The sequence below is a fragment of the Pristis pectinata genome, chromosome 27 (assembly GCF_009764475.1).
Source record: "Pristis pectinata isolate sPriPec2 chromosome 27, sPriPec2.1.pri, whole genome shotgun sequence".
NCBI classification, from domain to species: domain Eukaryota; kingdom Metazoa; phylum Chordata; class Chondrichthyes; order Rhinopristiformes; family Pristidae; genus Pristis; species Pristis pectinata.
The window spans coordinates 16,157,332-16,177,843 of record NC_067431.1 but is presented as its reverse complement, the minus strand read 5'-3'; the positions used below and the strand labels follow the sequence as shown (position 1 = coordinate 16,177,843).

At 43.5% G+C, this 20,512-nt stretch overlaps 1 protein-coding gene across 2 annotated transcripts; it reads left to right on the top strand.

Moving 5' to 3' along the window:
• The first annotated feature begins 38 nt into the window (after nt 1–38).
• On the top strand, nt 39–17,547 carry LOC127583757 (myelin protein zero-like protein 2). Of its 2 annotated transcripts, XM_052040065.1 has the most exons (6): nt 39–181; nt 9,855–10,021; nt 11,056–11,266; nt 13,597–13,777; nt 14,982–15,063; nt 16,328–17,547. In XM_052040065.1, exons 1-5 carry the CDS (start codon nt 130–132, stop codon nt 15,052–15,054), a joined length of 684 nt encoding a protein of 227 aa, XP_051896025.1. In that variant the 5' UTR covers nt 39–129; the 3' UTR covers nt 15,055–15,063; nt 16,328–17,547. The 2 variants fall into 2 exon arrangements, with proteins under 2 accessions (XP_051896025.1, XP_051896026.1); XM_052040066.1 differs by lacking the exon at nt 14,982–15,063.
• Nucleotides 17,548–20,512: the final 2,965 nt, after the last annotated feature.

Here is a 20,512-nt window from a genome sequence, read left to right as displayed (position 1 = left end):
CTATGTGGGCTTGTGATCCGCCACTTGTTCTCCTGCCTGGAGGTTTCCCGACCTCGCCTGCTGTCCCCACGCCGCCGCCCGCGCTTCGACCCAGAGAAAAATAAGCAGTGGGAGTGGATCTGTGGCTCGATGTGGCCCCATATCTTGTCGCGGGGTCTGCTACTGGCGGTGACACTGGCAGGTGAGTGAGCGGGTCTGATTCGGGGCACCGGCAGTCTCCTTCATCTGGGATTGGAATACGATAGCTCCCGAAAACCCTATCAGTTTCAGGGGGGCTCCCAGTGACGGCCAAAGACATTTTACTGAAACCTGCTTGGGGGGGGGGGGGGGGTTGGTTGTAGAGTAGATTTCGTAAGGCGGCGGGGGGGGGGGGTATTCTTAACATTTCGATGGTTCTACAGCGTCGTCTTGCTACACGTTTGGAATGCGAAGTATTACAAGGATTACAGACTCTGTCCCACTACCACATGTAAGCTTGCAGTGAAACTGTCTCTGAATATTGAATGTTAGACACATTGAAATCTCGATCGCACAGAGTCTTCCAGATAAACCTGTCTGTAGCATTCCAGAGTGACAAATCATCTCTGGGGCTGACGGAAACGGCAGGGGTGGATTTTGAATGCAGGTCGGCCATGATGTGAGTTAATGAACGAACAGGTCGCTGAGGTGCTTATCCAATACCTCTGTGCTCGGCTTCTGTTAAATCACGCCTGGGTGTGAGGAATTTGGGCAGAAGATGGCTGGGAAAATTCCCCCGAAAACTTGAAACATCAGGCTCAAGAATACCCCGGTGTTAGGAGGCTCTTGAACAGACCTCTCATGCGCTAAAGGTCTTCGTTGTGGCCCTTGCACTTCATTGTTTTACCTGCGCTGCTCTTTCTCTGTGGCAACGACACTATATTCTGCATTCCACTTTTTTTACCTTTTCACTACCTTGATGTACTTATGTATGGCATGATCTGACTGGATATCACACAAACGAAATAAGATATTTATTAGCCTGTACATGGAAACGCACAGTGAAATGCGTCTTTTTGCGTTGCTGGGAATGTGCTGGGGGCAGCCCGGAAGTGTGGCCACTCTTCCAGCTACAACATAGCATGCCCACAGCTCCTAACCTGTATGTCTTTGGAATGTGGGAGGAAACCGGAGCACCCAGAGGAAACCCACGCAGACACGGGGAGAACATACAAACTCCTTACAGGCAGCAGTGGGAATTGAACCCAGGTTGCTGGCACTGTAATAGCATTACGCTAACCGCTATGCTACGGTGCCATCTTTTCACTGAGCCAAAATAAAACCAATACCAAATAAAAGCATAAAATGGTGAAAATGCTCAGCAGGTGCAGAAACAGTTAATGTTCCAAGTCCAGGACCATGACAGAGGCCTCGAAGCTGAAGTGTTGGGTTGGGTTATTGGGTCCAGTCATTGTGGAGATGGGTTGAAGCAGAGTCCCCGTGCTGACACCACATAGTCTGAACTTTCTTGTGTGGGATTGAGTTGGGTGGAAACACTGTGAGTTGTGCAGTTTGGGAGTTGCCCTGTGGAGGGGTGAGTGTGATGAGTGGGAGCGCTGGAGGGTGAAGCCCTGTGTGGTAATGAACACGAGGATCAGAACGCCAGGTTGTGATCCCAGCCTGCGATGGATACTGTCGTAAAACCAGAAAATACTGGAAAGACTTCTCATTCTGAAGAAGGATTTTCAGACCTGAAACATTAACTCTGCTTTCCTTTCCACTAATGCTGCCTGATCCACTGGATGTTTCTAGCATTTCCTATTTTTATTTCAGACTTCCGACATCTGCATGTTTTGAATTTTCACTTTGAATACTGTTGATCTCTGGTGGGACCTCAGACCCTGACCAGGGAAAAGACACCAGAGCCACTCCTGGTCAGTACTTTGGCTGGGGAGGGGTTGTATGGATTCCAGATAAAGCCTGGACATATTCGGTTTGGATGTGATGCCAGCAACTGTTGCTGCTCACAGTCTAGGACAGTGTTGTCTAATACACTCACCAGTGACCAGCTGGAGAACTGAATCTCCAGCTAATCAAAAGTGAGACTAGATGCTGTCAACAGCCTTGTGATCTCAAACATTATCATCCATATAACCTTTGTGATCCATTTTCCCAGAATGGGTGTTTAACAGCAAAGTTAATTACTATGGTGAAAATATTGAAAATATGTCACCATATCAACATGAGTGGCTTCTTGACATTTTATATTGGATGACACTGGACCAAGCTGAGGTGTGCCAGGAGTTTATTCTTAAATTGTTGTCTGCAAGTTTGCAGGAGGAGTTGAGATTTTCTGTTAGATAGTCACAGACAACAGCTGGTGAACTCTCCTGAGACTGAACATGTAGGACTGGCTCCAGTTCCTGTGAGGAGTGGCCATTGCACAAGGTTTGAAGAATGTGTGACCACTGGCTGTGCTAGAACTTGATTTAGGCAGAGTTGTGTTATTTAAGAACAAGGAGATGGTGCTTTAATGCAGGGCAGAATATTGAGTTCCTCGGTATCTGGGCCACTTGGGACTTGCTTTGGAGAAGTGAAGATGAAATGAACCTGGCCACTTGGAAGTTTAATATTAGTTTGACAAACATTAAATGTTTTGCATGAGTGGGAAAGACTTCTATGTATTGGGACCGTACAACAGGAGATAGTGAGAAGGACTGATGATGGACTCCTGGGCACAGAGTAAAAAGAAAAGTCAGATGTGTATTTGTTTAACACCTTTTAGAATCCTGATTGTCTCAAAGTGCTTTAGAAGCAGATCTTTTTGAAGTACTGTTCTACTGAAACAGGAACAGAACCAGCCATGTGTCCCCTTGAGCCTGGCTGATCTGCTCTTGGTCTCAACTCCATTTTCCTGCTGATCCCCATAATTTACTTCACCAGTCCATATATTCATCTATCTCAGCCTTTATCTGAATCAGCCTCCACAGTTTTCTGCAGCAGGTAAGGCGAGGGACAGGGAATTCCAGAGGTGGTACTCCTCCTTCTCTGAGTCTTAAGTAGCTGACCTCTTATGTTGAAACTAAATTCCTAGTTCAAAACTCCCCACCACCACCCTAAATAGGAGGAACAGCCCATGATAGTTATCCTGTCAGCCCCCCTTTGGATTTTGTATCTCTTAAAGAGATTACTGCTCTTTCTTATACAAGGGGAGTATTCAACCTGGAGGTCGGTGACCAGTGGTGTTGTGCTGGGATCTGTTCTGGGAACCCTGCTCTTTGTGATTTTTGTAAATAACTTAGATGGAGAAGTGGAGGGGTGGGTTAGTAAGTTTGCAGATGACATGAAGATTTGGTGGTGCAGTAGATAGTGCAGAAGGTTGTCGTAAGTTGCAACTAGATATAGACAGGATGCAGAGTTGGGCAGAGAAGTGGCAGTTGGAGTTCAATCCGGAGAAATGTGAAGTGATACACTTTGGAGATCGAACTTGAAGGCAGAGTACATGGTTAATGGCAGGATTCTTAGCAGTGTGGAGGAACAGTGATATCTTGGGGTCCAAGTACATAGATTCCTCAAAGTTGCCACGCAAGTTATCAATTTTGCTATTTCCACAAGGAAAACAAGATCTTTTTAAACACTTAACTTTAATAGTGTTGCATCATTAAAAAAAAATTGTTTTGTTTTCTTCTTTACATGTGGATAAGCTCACGTTTTGATGCATTATAAACATCTGCAAGTAATTTACCCACTCACCTGATCCCTTGGCAGACTCTAAGTCGCTCTCATGAGCACATGTCTTTGTCCTGTTGGAACCTTGAGTACCTTACTGTTGTCTTTTTCATGTAGTTCCCATGTAAAGAGTTGAAGCCTCAGCACTAATCCCTGATGCTCCCAACCAGTTAAAGCTTATCTGCCTGAAAATGGCTTGTCCATTCATGCTCTCTTCATTTCTAGTATGATGTAGTGTAGGAAGTATGACAAGCTCTGAAAGTCAGCAAAGTGATAAAGACTGGAGAATCTGTTATTAGTGATGTTGATTAAGGGATAAATATTGACCAGAAGACCAGGGAGATGATTTCATATTTTCCTCAAAAAGGTGCCATGGGATCCTTTGCAGCCACCTCTGGGAGGGAAGACCTCAGTTTCATGTGTCATCTGAAGGACTGCTCTTTCCTTCTGTATCACATTGAAGTGCTCAAACCTCTGGAGTGAGATTTAAACACATACCTTCAGACACTAAGATGAGAATGTTATCAACTGAGGTATGGTTGATAATGTTGATAATTCTTTCCAATTAATCCACTTGAATAAATATTGTGATGGTTGGATTTCCAGGTAAACAAATGCTGATAAAATCTTAGTCCACCTGTCTTTATAAACTGCATATTGAATATTATAAAGGCATTTGGATTAGTCCTTGAACCCATGAAGGACCAAGGTTTGTAGTTAATTGCTAACTGTGCCCGTCCTCTGGATTGGCCTTCAGGATTTACTTTGCTTTGTAAGTGTTGAAAATATATTTGGGGGAAGGGGAAGGAACAAATTAGTTGAGGCAGAGGAACTAACAAACAAAACATGTAAAATTAATGACAATTACAAGGAATTTATAGCAATGATACGTAGTTGCGTTGGGGGTGGAGGAGAGGTCAGCATACTTTGTAATCATTTCTCCCTTGTGTTTATCTACTCCCACTTACATTGAACCTATTCTATTTACTTCAACCACTCCTTGTGTTAGTGAGTTCCAGATACCAGACTGAGGGTGTTGGAGGAGTGGCTATTGGAAATGGTTTAGTGGTTTGGGTACAGTTGGTTGGTTGGAATGTAACTGAATGATACCAATGCTAAATGTGGGGTGGAGGAGAGATACTACAGGCGAACCATGTATTGCATATAAATTGAGAAGTTTGAGGAAAGTTAATCATGTGAAATGACAATAGCTCTTTGATCCAGTCAGTCAGGTACTAAATAAGGTGATCGGTGAATGTGATGGATTTCAGTAGAGAACTGCAGTTAAGATGAAGGCATTTGGAACCCTTGGTTATGGAGAGGAATCCATTTAAGGAAGATGGGAGTTGATTGGAGGAGGTGCAATCATGCAGTCCTGTTGGGGGAGGAAGGTGTAGGAGAATTGGACATTCATGGGAAAATTCAGATGGTTCAAAACAGGAAACTGGAAACTATTGGAGGGCATCAGTAATGGCACAGATACATGTGGGAAGAGATTAGACAAAAGGAGAAAATGGTAAGAGCTGAGAAAGTAAGAAATACATTCTGTTTGGTGAGGAGAGGCTGGTATGATGAACGTATTGAGGCAATCCTGCTTCTGGAACTTAGTCAGTGGGTAGTAGAGGACTCTGTGTTTGCGATTGTGAGGGTAAAGGCTGTTTGAGGAGTGGGATGAGTGGTGGTGGTGTGCAGGGGGAAGGGATCTTCAGAAAAGGCAAAGTAGGTGGCCTAATGCACCAGATGGGAAGGGACAATCCAGAGCACTTGTTAAATGAGGTATTTAAACAACGATGTTTAAGGAAATGGATACAAGAATCATTACAAGAAGACATATAATTTTAAAAAGTGACTTGGATTTTATGACCTTGGGAAGTCCCAAGCACTTATAACCAAATCCCTTTACACATTTAGTCACTGTCTGACATAGGAAATGTGGTGGCCCTGTTGTACTGCAGCAAGTTCCCACAAACAATAAGTGATGAAAGGTGATCCATTTTAGTGATGTTTGTGAGGGATAAATTTTGGCAAGGACAGAATGAAGGCCTGTGCTCATCCAACATTCTTATAGAATCCTCTACGTCTAGCAGATGTAGCTCCATGACAAGAGGTGAATAATACCAGAGGTAAATGTTAATCTGCTTCTACAACGATGCAGGATATTTAATTCTGTTTGGGGTCCCCACATCAGCATGCTTTTTATCCTTAGTCTGATGAATGAAACATCTCATCACCTACACCAGTAGAGTAGTGTGAACTTTGTAAATCTGGACTCATATTTCAAAGACTAGGAGTTCCAACCCATACATGTAATTTGAGAATTTTAATTAATTTTGTTAATCTCAAAGTGAAAAGATGGTTTCAGTAAAAGTGAACATAAGATCTTTTGAATTTTGGGCGACTTGATATCCTTACCCAGTTACCCAGTCTGGTTTACATGTGACTCCAGTCTCACAGTAAATTGGTCAATGTTAACATCTCATTCATTTGTAATAAACTGCTAATTCTTGGAGTAAGTAAGGATGTGATTAATTGAGAGCTGAGCACAATTTCCTTAAAAGCAAATGACTCTTTCATAGTTTCTGGTGACATTAATGTGGCCTCCTCACAGCACACGTTCAGGATGTTGGGAACTGACCCATTTACTCAGAACTGGTACAGGGAGATACAGCAATGACTATATATGGACAGCATTAAGTTTGTATTTCCTATAACATACTGGGAGTCATTTGACCCATCCAGACCATGATCTCAGAGCGATCTCATTTCCCCACTTATTTCCCTGTAACCCATTGTCTCTCACACGTCCATTAATGCACCCCCTCCCCGATTCTCTCACCAGCCCCCTACACGAAGAATAATTTATAGTAGATAACTAACCTACCAATTACCACGTCTTTGGAATATGGGAGGAATCCAGAGCACCCGGGTGAAACCTAATTGACGCAGAGAGAACATGAAAACTGTACACAGACAGCACCAGAGGTTAGAATTGAACCTGGGTCACTGAAGCTGTGAGATAGCTATACTACCTGTAGTGCCAGTGTGCCACCCCTAATGCTAGAGGTTTGTGGTGTGCCCCACACTGCATGTTTGAAATGACTCTGCAAGGATGTTGACAGGGGACAATAATTTTCTGCTATGGCCAGTAAATTGTACCATTTCATTTACCGCAAACATTCTCTTTGCCGTATGGCCCAAGAAGCTGCATAAATACTTTGCAGCACAATGCACTGAGCCCAAGAAATGGTCTGTTCGCAGGTTAGGTGAATTATTTGATATGATTAGTTTTGGATTTTGAGATTGCAATAAAATAAGAGATTGTTTCAATGTCATAATTGTTGATAAGAAGAGGACACAGGTTTAGGATAATTAGGGGAGAAGACCCGAGCTGAGCTGAAGAGATTTCTTCCCCCTCCAACTAGTGCAAGAATTATGCTGCATGATGATTCCAGAACAAGTTGCCAAAGGGAATTCAAATTGTATAATTGAAGGATTGAATGTGCAAGGTTGTAGTGAAAGAGCAGGGGAAGAGATTAACTGGATAGCTTTTCCAAAGAGTTGGCATGTACAGTATGTGCCGAATGGATTCATACTGCACAGAAACAGGCCCTTCAGCCCACTGAGTCCATGCTGACCATTGAGCACTCATTTACACTAATCCCATTTTGCTCTCCCCAGATTCCCACCAATTCCTCCCATAATCTACCCCTCATCTTCTCAGTAGAGGCAATTTACAGTGGACAATTAACATACCATTCATGCCTTTGGGATGAAGTGGGGGGGACCCATGTTATCGCAGGGAGAACATGCAAACTCCACACAGACAGCACTGGAGGTCGGGATTGAACCTGGGACACTGGTGCGATGCCATCTCCTGAATGGTATGATTCAACGAGACCAAATCTCAGGCAGATATCCCATTCACTCAATATTTGGTTTGAAGGACATTTGCTGGATTCAGGGTGCAGCTAGAATGACCTTGGAACTTGTGGTTCACAGTTTGTGGTGCTGATATCTGCACTGGCCAAAGTACTTCTGTGAAACAGGCTATCTGTAGTTTGCAATTGATTAACACACCTGATTCATTCCAATCAGCTTAGTTTCCAAGCCTTTTTCCAGCTGGTGGTTGTTTTGACATTTAATTTCCTGCAGCACTGATACTAAATGCTGGAGATGCTAATTGATATGTTGTAATCTGAGCCCAGCTGGTGGTACTACCTCCTTCCACATTTACCACGTTGATCCTGTTCACCACAATGCTGAAAATAAAACTTCCATGACTCACTTGCATTTGACTCAATAGTTGCAACAAAAAAAATCTTTCACTAGACTAAACCTGCATGAAGTAGGCTGTTTTTTTTAGCTGCCTTCACATTCAGATTTATTGTCCTTATTCTTAAGATCTGGGCAGCACTGTTGGGGAAATATTTATTACTCATCCTGAATTGTTTCAGGGAGAGGGAGGCCAGTCTGACAAGTCCAGTTCACTATGATCACACCCACCACTGTACCCAGTACTGTTCAGCAAATCTACTTGTGTTTGGGGGGGGAGCTGTATTGAGTTGTTCATGACAGTGTTTCCATCTCTCATTAACGTTTGTGTATCAACAGCAGTTGGTCTGTATAAGTCTCAGTCTAGGGAGTAGTGTGTGAGCGGTTTGAAAACTAAGGTCTTGCCTATTGGTAGCTGGCGTCAATAGGATGATGCTTGGTTAGACCAAGTCCTGTCTTCTCTCAGCACTCAAAGAGGAGCAAGGAAATTTCCTCCACTGTCATAGCCAATATTCCTCAGTCAATATTGCTACGGCAGATAATCTGCTCACTGTCTCATTGCTGTTTACTATAAGCAACTTGGCCACTGGAAAAGGTCATTATTCTGTCAGAATAGTTGCCTTCATACGGTTTTAGAAGTGGGAACTAAAGAGTGGGTGAACGTGTGGTGAAACAGCAGAAACAAGATAGAGTAGGTGACTTTTTTATCTTTCCAGTTAGTGAATAGAGTCAACGTCATACGGCACAGAAGCAGGACCTTCAGCCCAACTTGTCTGTGCCAACCAAGTTGCCTAACTGAGCTAGTCCCACTTCCCTGCATATTGGCCATATCCCTCTTACCCTTTCCTGTCCATGTACCTGTCATGGTAGTGTAGCGGTTAGCGTAATGCTATTACAGCGCCAGCGACCTGTGTTCAATTCCCGCCACCGTCTCTAAGGAGTTTGTACGTTCTTCCCGTGTCTGCGTGGGTTTTCTCTGGGTGCTCCGGTTTCCTCCCACATTCCAAAGACGTATGGGTTAGGAGCTGTGGGCATGCTATGTTGGCGCCAGAAGAGTGGCAACACTTGCGGGCTCCCCCCAGCACATTCTCAGTAAAGCAAAATGACTTATTTCACTGTGTGTTACGATGTACACGTGACTAATAAATAAATATCTTATCAAATGTCTTTTAGTGTCTGTTGTAATTGTACCCACCTCTGCCACTTCCTCTGGCAGCTCACTCCATATACTCACCACCCTCTGTGTGATAAAGTTGCCTCTCAGGTCCCTTTTAAATCTTTCCCCTCTCACCTTAAGCCTATGCCCTCTTGTTTTCGACTCCCATAACCTGGCAGAAAAGACTTTGGCTACTCACCTCATGATTCATCTACTCACCTGTGCCTCTCATGATTTCACAAACCTCTATAAGGTCACCCCTCAGCCTCCTACACTCCAGGGCAAAAAGTCCTAGTCTATCCAGTCTCCTTATTCCCCTTCGTCACTGCTGCCAGTGATCGAGCTTTTGACTGTCTTTAGACTGTACTTAGAAATGGTCTCCCTGAAGGGGATCCCTCCAACTTGGCAAAATCTGCTAATGGATGAAGCACTATCCTCCAAAGAGATTGCCTGGTCATTCCTTGTGACCAATGGTTACTTCTGCATAAACGATGAATGTTTGTTTAAAAATAACATCAAGGAAGTATTCACAGGAATTGAGATTTATGCAAAGTGAAAAATTCAATGAAGTTAATAATCAGAACTCTAACTGTTGTGTAATTGTTGAACACACAGGAACTGTGCAGTTACACAGTGAGTGACCCTTACCCTGTTGAGATAGTGACTCTGTGCAGTTATGCAGTGAGTAATGTTAACCATGCTGAATGGCGATGAGAACAGTGACCTATTTCCTGTGCAGGTATCGGCAATGTTGCTGGTGTTCACGTATACACAGGAGGCAACGTTGAGGCTCGAAATGGCACTGAGCACCGTTTGAAGTGCTCATTTCAATCCAGCTCCCCTGTTGGGAAACGGACCACAGTTACTTGGTCCTTCCGACCTGACAACGGAGGCACTGAGGAAGTTGTGAGTATTCTGGGGGAAGCTCCAGTGTGTTGGATAGAAGCGAAGTGAACCCTCTGGCTGGGAATGCAGTGTTACTAAAAACAAGTACTAATTAATCCCTTTCAAACAAGTGTCTCCTGCCCCAAATACAGCAGCTCAGACTCATTTACCTTCAGATACGGTTTGAATCCTGTGCTCCACAAAATTCTAAGAACTGCATGTCTCTGGCAAGACCAGCATTAGAGACATAGAGTTATACTGCATGGAAACAGACCCTTCTGCCCAATTTATCCACGCCGACCAAGGCGCCTTCCTGAGCCAGTCCCATCTGCCTGCCTCTGGCCCATATCCCTGTAACCCTTTCCTATCCACTTACCTGTCCAAACGTAGGTGATGGAAAAGCCTTGAGGTGTCAGGAGGTGAGTCACTCACCGCAGAAGTTTGGGAAATGAAGAGAATTTTTAATTATAGTGAGTTGTGATTTGGAATGCACTATCTGAAAGGAATGTTGAAGCAGAAGCAAAAGCATCATCCAAAAACAATGTTAAGGGAAGAGATTTTACGGGTATATTGGGGGAATGGGATTAATTGCATTACTTTAAAAAGGTGCAGGCACAATGAGCCAAACAGCTGCTTTGTGAAGGGGGTGAGAAAAGAGGGAAAAGTTGAAAGAGTCATGGAGAAAGGAGTGCCAGATGACTTGTTTCCAAACAAAAACTTCCAATTTCTCTTATTCATTTATGGTGGTCCCTTAAAAATGGGAAGTTCTGTCCCTGACTCAATGTCAGTATGAAGTGTTGTGAGTCGTCTCTCCCTGTGCACCCAGCAAGGCGTGGTTAAATATTGAGTAAAAGTCCCTCTGCACTATCCCACCCATGAAACCAATTCCAGTGCAAGTATAGCACTGGTTGGACTCAAAAATCCTTTATACTGTCACATCAAAGACTCCCAGAGCAGGAACAGCATTGATTAGGTACAAACTAAAGCCCCCACTGCACTTTGCTGGTGGAGAGGCTGCCCAGGTTAAGTTCCTAACCTTCTCTTTCTCTCCATAGGTCATGTATTATCATGAGCAACCCTATCCAGCTTCAGGAGGACGGTTTAAGGGACGGGTGGTGTGGTCGGGGAACATTTGGAGTAAGGATGTATCGATTACCATCACTGACCTACGCTTTTCAGACAACGGAACCTTTCTGTGCGCGGTGCTGAACCCACCTGATGTGGACCTGGTCATTGGTGAAGTCAAACTTTCTGTTGTACATAAAGGTTTGTGTTAAGTTGCCATTGTTATATTTTGGCCCTGGAGTACTGCTCAATGTTACATAGGTGGAGTTACAGTCTATTTCAGGTCTTAATCTGTTGCTTTGCTTCATTGCATGATAAAAAGGATAAAGAGGTGAATCAGTAAACAGCTGATGGGGCAATGGGGGAGTGAAGCAGATTCAAGTGAAGAGAAACTCCCTTTCAACCAGACAAGCCCATCCTGACCCTCTGTTGCAGGATGGCCGAGGAGGTGTGTGTACCAACTTGACCAAAATAAGATGGAAGCATTCACATGAGATAACTTTGAAGCTGATTGAGGAGTGATCTCTGTTCTATTGTAAATGTGTTACTAAAATATTGTAACAATGCATTCCAGAATCTAACCACATGCTGCATCAAAAGTTTTTCTTCATGTCATTCAATTCTCTTCCTTTTTATTTTATACCTATGACTTCTAGTCCTCAATCTGCCACCAAATGGAACAGCCTCTCACTGTCCTCTCTGTCTAGACCCCTCGCCATTTTATACATTTCTATCAGATCTCCCCTCAGCTTTCTCTAAGGAAAACAGTTGTGTCTCTCATCTGTCTTTGTAACTATAGCTCCTCATCCTGGAAACCTCTCCTGTTAATCTCCTCTGGACCTTTTCTCACCTCCTCGCATCCTTTCTAGAGAAATTGGTGAGACTAAGTGCTGATAAATCACCAAGGATCGCACTGATCTAGATACCAGAGTTTTGCTAGAGTTCACTGTGGAAATAGTGAAAATTCTGGTTTTCATTTTCCAAAATTCTACAGATTCAAGGATTGTTCCCTGTGGACTGGAGGATAGCAAATGTGACCTCCTCCTTCCCCCTCCACCACCACCCCCAGGCCTTTATTTAAGAATGGGGAAAGAAACTGAGAACTAGTGACTTGTTAGCCCAACACTGAGAGTAGGGAATCTATAATGAGGCATGTAATAATAGAACACCTTGAAAAGAATAATAGGATTGAGCAGAGTTAGGCAGGGTCATGAGGCATGCACTTATTCCACGGAGAAGATCACTGGACTCAATAGGAAGACCACTTGAAACTTAGATATTTACCACTGACACTGGGCTTGCAGTGCACTGGAGTTTGGACATGTGAGAAGGGCTGGGCCTGCCACAGGCAAACAGTACCTGCTTGTGTGTAATGTTCTGCCTGTGACTGGACAAGCCCAGACTATTTTCTGAAAATTATTAAATTATTGAGTTCTATTATATTAAAGAGGTTGGAGCTTTAATGTAGAAACACCCTAAATCATATCTGCTTATTGCCCAGGGGTCAGTTGACCCCCTTTCACTCCTTCTTTGTGTCCAATCCTCCTCATGAACATGGTCTGGATGAGACAGTCTCCAGTGATAGATTGCCTCTGTCCAAATGTTAAGTACAGCGTCTGTATACTGTATACAAAGAGATTCCAATAGTAACACTCTGATAATCTACTATCGGACTGTTTGGAAAGCCCTATCATTCAGCATCTGGCTCAACAGGTGGCCCTCAGTTGGGCTACATCTCCACAATATGGTAAATCTCCAAGAATCCACACACGCAGGTTTCTGGTGGTGATGGACTGGCAGATTTTCCACTATTATTATTATGTTTTTATGGCTGTTATTCCCATTAATACTTTAATGCATATTTTAATACACATTCTTTTAGGTGGTACCCAGTATTATAATAAATTACCCAGTGAACCCACTAAGTTTGAAGTGCAGGAAACAAGACAGGGTCAGTGTAAAGGGAGTGCAGGAACTGGAGCCTCAGTGAGTCGGAAGGAAGGACAGGAAGCAGCGCCCGGTGAGCCAAGTGTCAAACCATTGCGATTTCCAAATGGAGAGTGGATTGTCAGAATTTTACTGTACGTTTGGATTGGGCTGCAGTTTGACTTCAGGCCTATCATAGCCTAAACTAATCAAATACATACCTCCTTTCTACATCAGGGAAAGCTGGACAGTGATCCGGGCAGGAATCGGGGCTGGTTCAGGTTATTTCTCACACCTGTCTGCCTGGATTGAGTGTGGGAACCTGCTCCCCTGCTGAGCTGTGTGGGTTTGGGGAATTCACTCAAAGTCAGTAACATCTTGTCACGCTGCTGTCTCTCAATCTACCTCGTCATGGCCTTGCACCTTATTCTCTACCTGCACTGCACTTTGTCTGTAACATCTTATTCTGCATTCTGTTAGTACTTTTCCCTTGTACTACCTCAATGTACTGATGTGATGAAATGATCTGTATGGATGGCAAAACAAAGTTTTTCACTGTACCTCTGTACAAGTGACAATAATGAACCAATTTACCAATCCTGCAGTCACTTACTCAGAGATGCTGATCTTGGGGATTGTGATTGGAGGAGCCACAGGGCTGGTGGTCCTGATCGTGATGGTAATGGTTACTGTGCAGCTTTGCCGGAAAGTGAGGGAGTCCCCGGATGAAGAGGAGGTGGAGCAGGAGCCGTGGAAAGGGGAGCGAGGACATGAAAGCAAAGATGGGTAAGGAGTGGCACTCTGGCCCTCTCTGTAGGAGGGTGACATCTAGTCCTGCTGCCCCAGAGTCTGCAGGTAAAGCTCTTCCTGCTTCATCTTCTCAACAGCCACTGCACCAATCCAACAGTCTCTCCTGGTTGTGGCTCTCGAGCCGGCTTTTCACCTGGTGCCATGTGCCCCGGACCCCTGGAGTGTATCTGCCATTTAGATAAGAATGTGAAAGCCATTGAACCTCTCCCTCTCTCTCTCTCTCTCTCTCTCTCTCTCTCTTTCTACCCTTCTTCCCTCAGTTATGTCTCTACTACCCTTTTCCCTCCACCCCCTTTCCTGCCAACTCACCCTTTCATGCCTTCCTCCCCCTATTCTCACTCTTCCCACTCCTGATTAATTTCCAAATTTCTTCACTGCTAAGATCTAATTTGATATCTATCCACCGTGAGGGAACAGAAATACCAAGGCCCCATTCCCAACCGCCAGGTTTACAATATTAAAACTGGACAAACCAACAAGCCAGAATCACCAGCATTAAGATTTGCAAAGGCTTCATGGCTCAGTCCTGGTGTGGGTTCCTAAATGGAAGTTGTGTCCCCTCCATTTGCTATCACTTAAGCAGGCTTTCCAAATTTGGGTCTGTATTCTTCGGAGTTCAGAAGAGTCAGGGGGTGATCTTATTGAAACATTCAAGATCCTAAGGGGGAATGGCAAGGTAAATGTTTTCACTAGTGGTAGAGTCTCAAATAAGGGGACATAGTTTCAAGATAAAGGGATGGTGATTTAAAACCAAGGTACATAGAAATCACTTCTCTCAGAGAGGAATGAATCTCTGGAATTCTCTACCTAGAGAGTTGTGGAAGTATTTAAAATGGTGGTTGATAGATTTTTGAAAGATCAGGGTATTGAGGTCTATGTGGATCTGGCACAGAGGAGTTGAGGCCATGATCATACAGAATGGTGGGGTAGGCCTCAGGGACCAGGTGGCCAACTCCTGTTCCTATCTTCTTTTGTTCTCGTTTCATTTGGGAGGGAAGAGTTAGATAGATATTAGAGCAGGATAAAATGTCGGCACAATATTGTTCATTCCCTTGAACTTGCTGGGCCCTGCATCCCGGACCTTGAGTCTTGGTACTCCCTGAAATACCAGTTGCCAAGGTCATGGGTTAATCCTGTATGGCTGCTCCTCCCTCACCTTCCCTCTGTATTCTTTTAACAGTATGGAAGTGGAGAAGTTAAATGGTGAGATGATGAGTTTGACGGAAAAGGCCAAGTCAGCAAGGGTTTCCTGAAGACTGAAGGTACCTGACTCAGCAGTTTGTTATTTTTAATAAACACCTAATAACCCATGACCCAGCATGATCTTTCCCACCAGCTCCCCTTGAGCCATGTCTCAGTTGATAGCAGTCAGAGGATCATGTTCAAGGCCACTCCTGATACAGTAATGTGGGAAGATACACTGTCAGAGAGGCCATTGGTGAGGTACTTCACTATTTCCGGAACAGCACTGAGGAATAACTGGGATTTGGATAAGAAGTTAAATTGTGATTTTGTCTGACCTTTCAGACTGGTGTAAAAGATCCTACTATTCTGAAGAAAGGAGGCATTCCTGACTCAGTGAAAGGCCAATATTTTTGTTCCCTCAACTAACATCACTAAAACAGACTATCTGATGATTTGCTACGCACAATTTATCTTTCCTACATTGCAACAGTGACTACACTGTGTTGGATGTGAAGCACTTTACAATGTCCTGCCAGGTCATGAAAGATACTGTAGAAAAGCAACACTTCTTTGCTTCCCCTTCAGCCCCACCCACACCATCACCCCCACTCCCTGCCACACTTCTCCCACACAGCCCAGGTGCTGGCATTTGCGCAGAATGACCTTCATGATCCAGAGAGTATCCTTGGTCTTGTATTCCTTCCCCTTCCTGTGCCCATCCCTACCCCTATTGCATTTGAATATACCTTTGGTACTTTTTCCCCAGCAGCGCCTCACCCAATCCCCACTTGCTTTATTAGGACTGCAATCCCACATGGGATGGGAATTCCAGTGTTTGCACCAGTTAATTGCTGAAGGTGGAAAAGCCGAGAAGTTGTTGGGTGGATGACGGGAGCTTGGCAGAGAGGAGTCAGTGGCAGTGCAATTCTTTCTATCCTGTCCAACCCTTTTATCACCTTTGAGTGGATTTTAACCTTTGAAACTCAAGGGAATGAAGCCTGTCCTCCTCACTGAACTGAAAGCAATTCTCCATGTGGGATCTGACCAGGACCAAGATCCATAATTTCCAGCATTCCCAGAGCTTCACTGGCAAGACCAATTGTTATTACTCAACCGTGACGACCCTTCAGTTGGAGAAGATGCTCCCATTCTACTGTTGGGTTAGGCATCCTGGATTTTGATCCGGTGACTAGCTGGCACATCACTACTGAGATGATGGTGATCCCAGATATCTGGCACACCTGAGGGAGCAAAATTCATCTGATGGTGTTGAAATGTCAAATGTAACTGCAACCACCAATCCTCTGCGTTTCGTAAAACAGTTTTCTTTGTCTTTTCCAGGTCAATTGCAGAACAAAGTTTAATTTTAACAAGAGAAGAAGCAAGATTTTAAAATAAACCTTCTGTCTCCATAGAGGCAACATTTCAGACTATTTTCCTCCTGCGGTTCAGCATTTCATGCTTGATGCTGAAGACGTTGTATTAACAGGGTGATGTCCCTGAGTCCAGCCACCAACATCCGTTGCAGCTCAAGCTGCAGGTAGCTGAGCCCTATGACATGCCAGAAATCTAGAGAGTCGATTGGAGAACTATCCAGGCTCAAGGAATGTAATGGTCACATCACTGGACTATTAATCCAAAGAATTTGAGTTCAAGTCTCACCAAGGGAATTTGAGAATTGGAAATATTTAAAAAAATGATTTTGATAAAGGGAATTCTAAAGCTGCTGAATGTTAGGAAAGTTTCAATATGTTTACTAACGTTTTTTAGAGAAGGGAACATGCTATCCTTTCTCACACTGGTTCTATATGTGACTCCACCTCAATGTGATTTATTCTTAAATCTCCTCTGATTTAGCGACTTAACGGTATCAAAGGCTGCTTCCCAGACAGCAGTGTTTCCAAAAGAAGGCTCACCAACTTTGCTGGGCATCTAGGGATGGACAATAAATGGCATCTTTACCAGATAACATTTTGAGAATGAATTATTAATAAAGATCCCGATTGGAAGATTCTTTGCCACAACAAAAACCCTACACAGAACAGCTTTACTCCCTTTATCTGATTCATCTGTTCGATTTTCTTTCTTCAGTTTATTTCCATCCTGTCCTAGAGGCAATAACTTACTGAGTTTTGTCTGTTGGATACTCACGGGTCCTTTACATTGTAGAAGCTCTTCAGCTGCTGCCTCAACGAACATGATCTCAAAGTAATCGAGGATTCTGCTCCAGAGGTCCTGTGGCAAACCAAGACAATAATTAGAGTTATTAAGAGAGTGTCTGATGTCTCTCAGAATGTCCTTCAATTTAAAGAGATTTGGGATCTCTATTTAGTTCTCCCTTTAAACTTAATATTCAGAATGGAGGACAATCTGTTTTAACAGCTGAGCATGTTAGTGATCTGTAAATATTCAAATATTGTATATTAAAGCAAACTTGAACATTTTTAAAATTACTTTTAAAGATGTATAGATTTGTATTTAAATGTTGATGAATTTCATATATATCATTTAAAATGTACTTTCACATTTGAAATTGCATAAAATAAAACAATTAACGTGGAGTTATATTTTAAAGCAAGGCCATGGTGTTTGGTTTCCTTCAACAGGAAGTACCTTTAGTTGAATTATCATTCACCCACGCCCAGAAGTTTGAATCAATTCTAGGCATCAGTCCAACAAGTTTGGGTAACAGTAGATAGTCATTGGAACGTTTCACCAATGACTGAGAGCAGACTGTTGGATCATTCTAAATAAAATCAAAATTCCAGGGGGTGAAATGAGGAAAATCAACTGGATTCAGAATGTGCCTGCAAGGCACTGCCTGCAGAAACAGAGGTGAGCAATTGTTTCGGTAGCTCTTCATAACAATAGCCCCAAAGACTTCTTCCAGTGCCGCAAGATTCAAGTGCAGAATGGGGTCAAGTTGGGCTGTGTCATCACAACCCTCCCCCCACCCTTCAATCTTCCTCATTGCGATACCACACACCTCACTTCCAACAAGCCTCTTGCTGAAGTGGAGTTAATCAACTGGACCAATGGAAGTCTGTTCCATCATCATTGTCCAGAACCAACAGCTCTCCAGCTTAGTTATTGATTTACAGATTGTGTATATGTGCACATTCAGAGACTGAGCTCCCAGTCATCACTGACTCCTTCCCTGAACTGTATAAGAGGATAGGCATGAAACCGAAGATCTAATAAACAAAGGTCCTCTACTAAACTGACCTTGCTTGCTTTTCCCCCCAGCTCCTAATCTACCCAGGTGGATCACTTTCAATATCTCGAAAGATTCATCTGAACGAAGACAGATATTGCTGACAGAATTCAACCTCCAGTGGACCAACAGGAGTGGGTAAAGAGTGTTTAAAGACCAAGACCTCAAATCCTGCAGCAAGCTCATGGTCTACCAAGCAGACTTGATCCTCAACTTCTTGTATGTGTTGGAAGTGCGGATACTTTACAGCAGGCACTTCAATGTACTGAAGGCGTACCACTAACATGTCCTTACAGTGTACTCCACATCCATTGGCAGGTTGGTGAATCAATATCAGTGTCCCCTCCCATGCCAATGTACAATGATAAAGGCTCTGATTACAGTCAACCAACTCTGGTGGACGGGCCACTGTGAAATTCGACCCACGCTGTAATAAAGCAGACAACAGCAGAACCAAGGAGCGTACAGAAAGTTCTTTATTGTTTAATGCTAGCGGGAGTGGGGGTACATGGAGGAGCAACCAGTCACTGCTCTTCCCTGCACATGGCCCGACTCAAGGAATACAGGGTGCTAACAAATTTAAATACATTGTTCTCCAGTGGGTGTCTACCTACTGTACAGGCATACCCATATTTGGTCATTGGTCAAGCCGAGGCTGCTGTGTGCAGCCAGACAGGTTAACACATTTTTCACAGTCAGTCACAAGCAACCCTGTTTTCTTGTGGCCTTGAAGCTCGGCAACACCTTATCAGCCAAGCCAACTAAACGAGCAGGTGGCTCAAGTTACTTACCATTAGAGAGAGAGAGAGAGTAACCCTTCGTTCACCAGAGCTCCCTTCCCATTGTCTTCTACACCACATCGCCCACATGTTGACACCAAACTCCCAAATCAGACACTCTTAGCTCAACCTCAAAGAGATTTCCTGAAGGACACAAGTATTACAAGTATTACTTCAAGGACTACCTCATATATTAAGAAGAGTAACATCCTCACCAACATACAGGACTCCTTGTCCCATGACTGTTCAAAATGGAGGAGCAGCATTTGCAAAGGCCCTGAGTCCCCACAATGGAACATGCAGAGGCCACATGCAAACAGCAGGAACAGACAACATTACAAATAACCCACCCATTTGCTCCTTCAGGGACCAACTGCCCACCATTAGATCTCAGAATTGGAGTGGAAGTAAGTTGTCATTATTGCTGTGGTACTGCCAGAGAAGTATACTCAGTAAAGATATCAATAACCCAATTGAAGCACCACTAAAAACACTATATTTACATATCAACAGATCACTAGCTATGAATTGGCAAGAGTCAGAAGAATCTACATTTATGACCTCAAGACCTCCCTTGTTTTGTTATTTTGTTAACAAAGGAAACATGCAGCCAATTTGCACACAAGAGATTCTGCAGATGCTGGAAATCTGGAGCAACGAACACAAAATGCTGGAGGAACTCAGCGGGTCAGGCAGCATCTATGGCGGGAAATGAACAGTCGACGTTTCGGGCCAAGACCCTTCATCAGGACTGGGAAGGAAGAGAAGGAAAACAAGGATAAATGACAAGATCTGTGTGCTTTAATGATGTTGACTGAGGATAAAATTTTATATCATCTACAGAAATGTGCCATGAAATCTTTTGCATCTGCCTCAGTGGGACAAACAGAATCTCTGTTTAATATCTGATCCCAAGGATACCACCTCTGAGAGTATAGAAATCCCTTGTTACAGCCCACCAATTGTGCAATGCTTGTAGAGTACTGCCCTGAAATGCCAAGGAGTGTGTAGCAAAAGCAATGTCTTTATAACTTTAACATAAACAGGAGAAATGGAACAGATCATGGAATGTAGGTGAATTTATAAAGTGTATTTGTGTTAATTTTCTATCATACCTTTTAGACAAGGGAACAAGTCAGATTAACGAGAATTTAAAGAGAATTAGTTAACAATTAGACAGTGAGTGAATATTTTGCAAATAATGGCAATGGGACAATTGAATGTACGTTTGCACTGACAGGGAGATGAGATATAAAGGATTTAATCTTCAAACCTCTGAAGAATTAGACATAAACAGCTGTTTTATTCCTGTTGGTTGGGCACAAATTGATCAATCTCTGTGCCTATAGCACTGTCCCTATGGATCAAGTGAGTCAATACAAGGTTCATTCTTGTGCAGTACCATCACTTGATCAGCTAGTCTGGCCTATTCCATTATATATCAGCAGTAATTTGCAAATAGTGCCCTGGCAACTCAGGTCCACCCAAACAATGTGGCGTTTACTGCTTTGCTGGTTCACAAAGAAGGTCTCA

Coding starts and splice junctions, on each gene's coding strand:
- LOC127583757 (XM_052040065.1), top strand. CDS start 130: ATGTGGCCCCATATCTTGTCGCGGGGTCTGCTACTGGCGGTGACACTG. Junction 11,267..13,596: donor ACTTTCTGTTGTACATAAAG/GTTTGTGTTAAG, acceptor CCAATCCTGCAG/TCACTTACTCAGAGATGCTG. Junction 13,778..14,981: donor GGACATGAAAGCAAAGATGG/GTAAGGAGTGGC, acceptor TTCTTTTAACAG/TATGGAAGTGGAGAAGTTAA.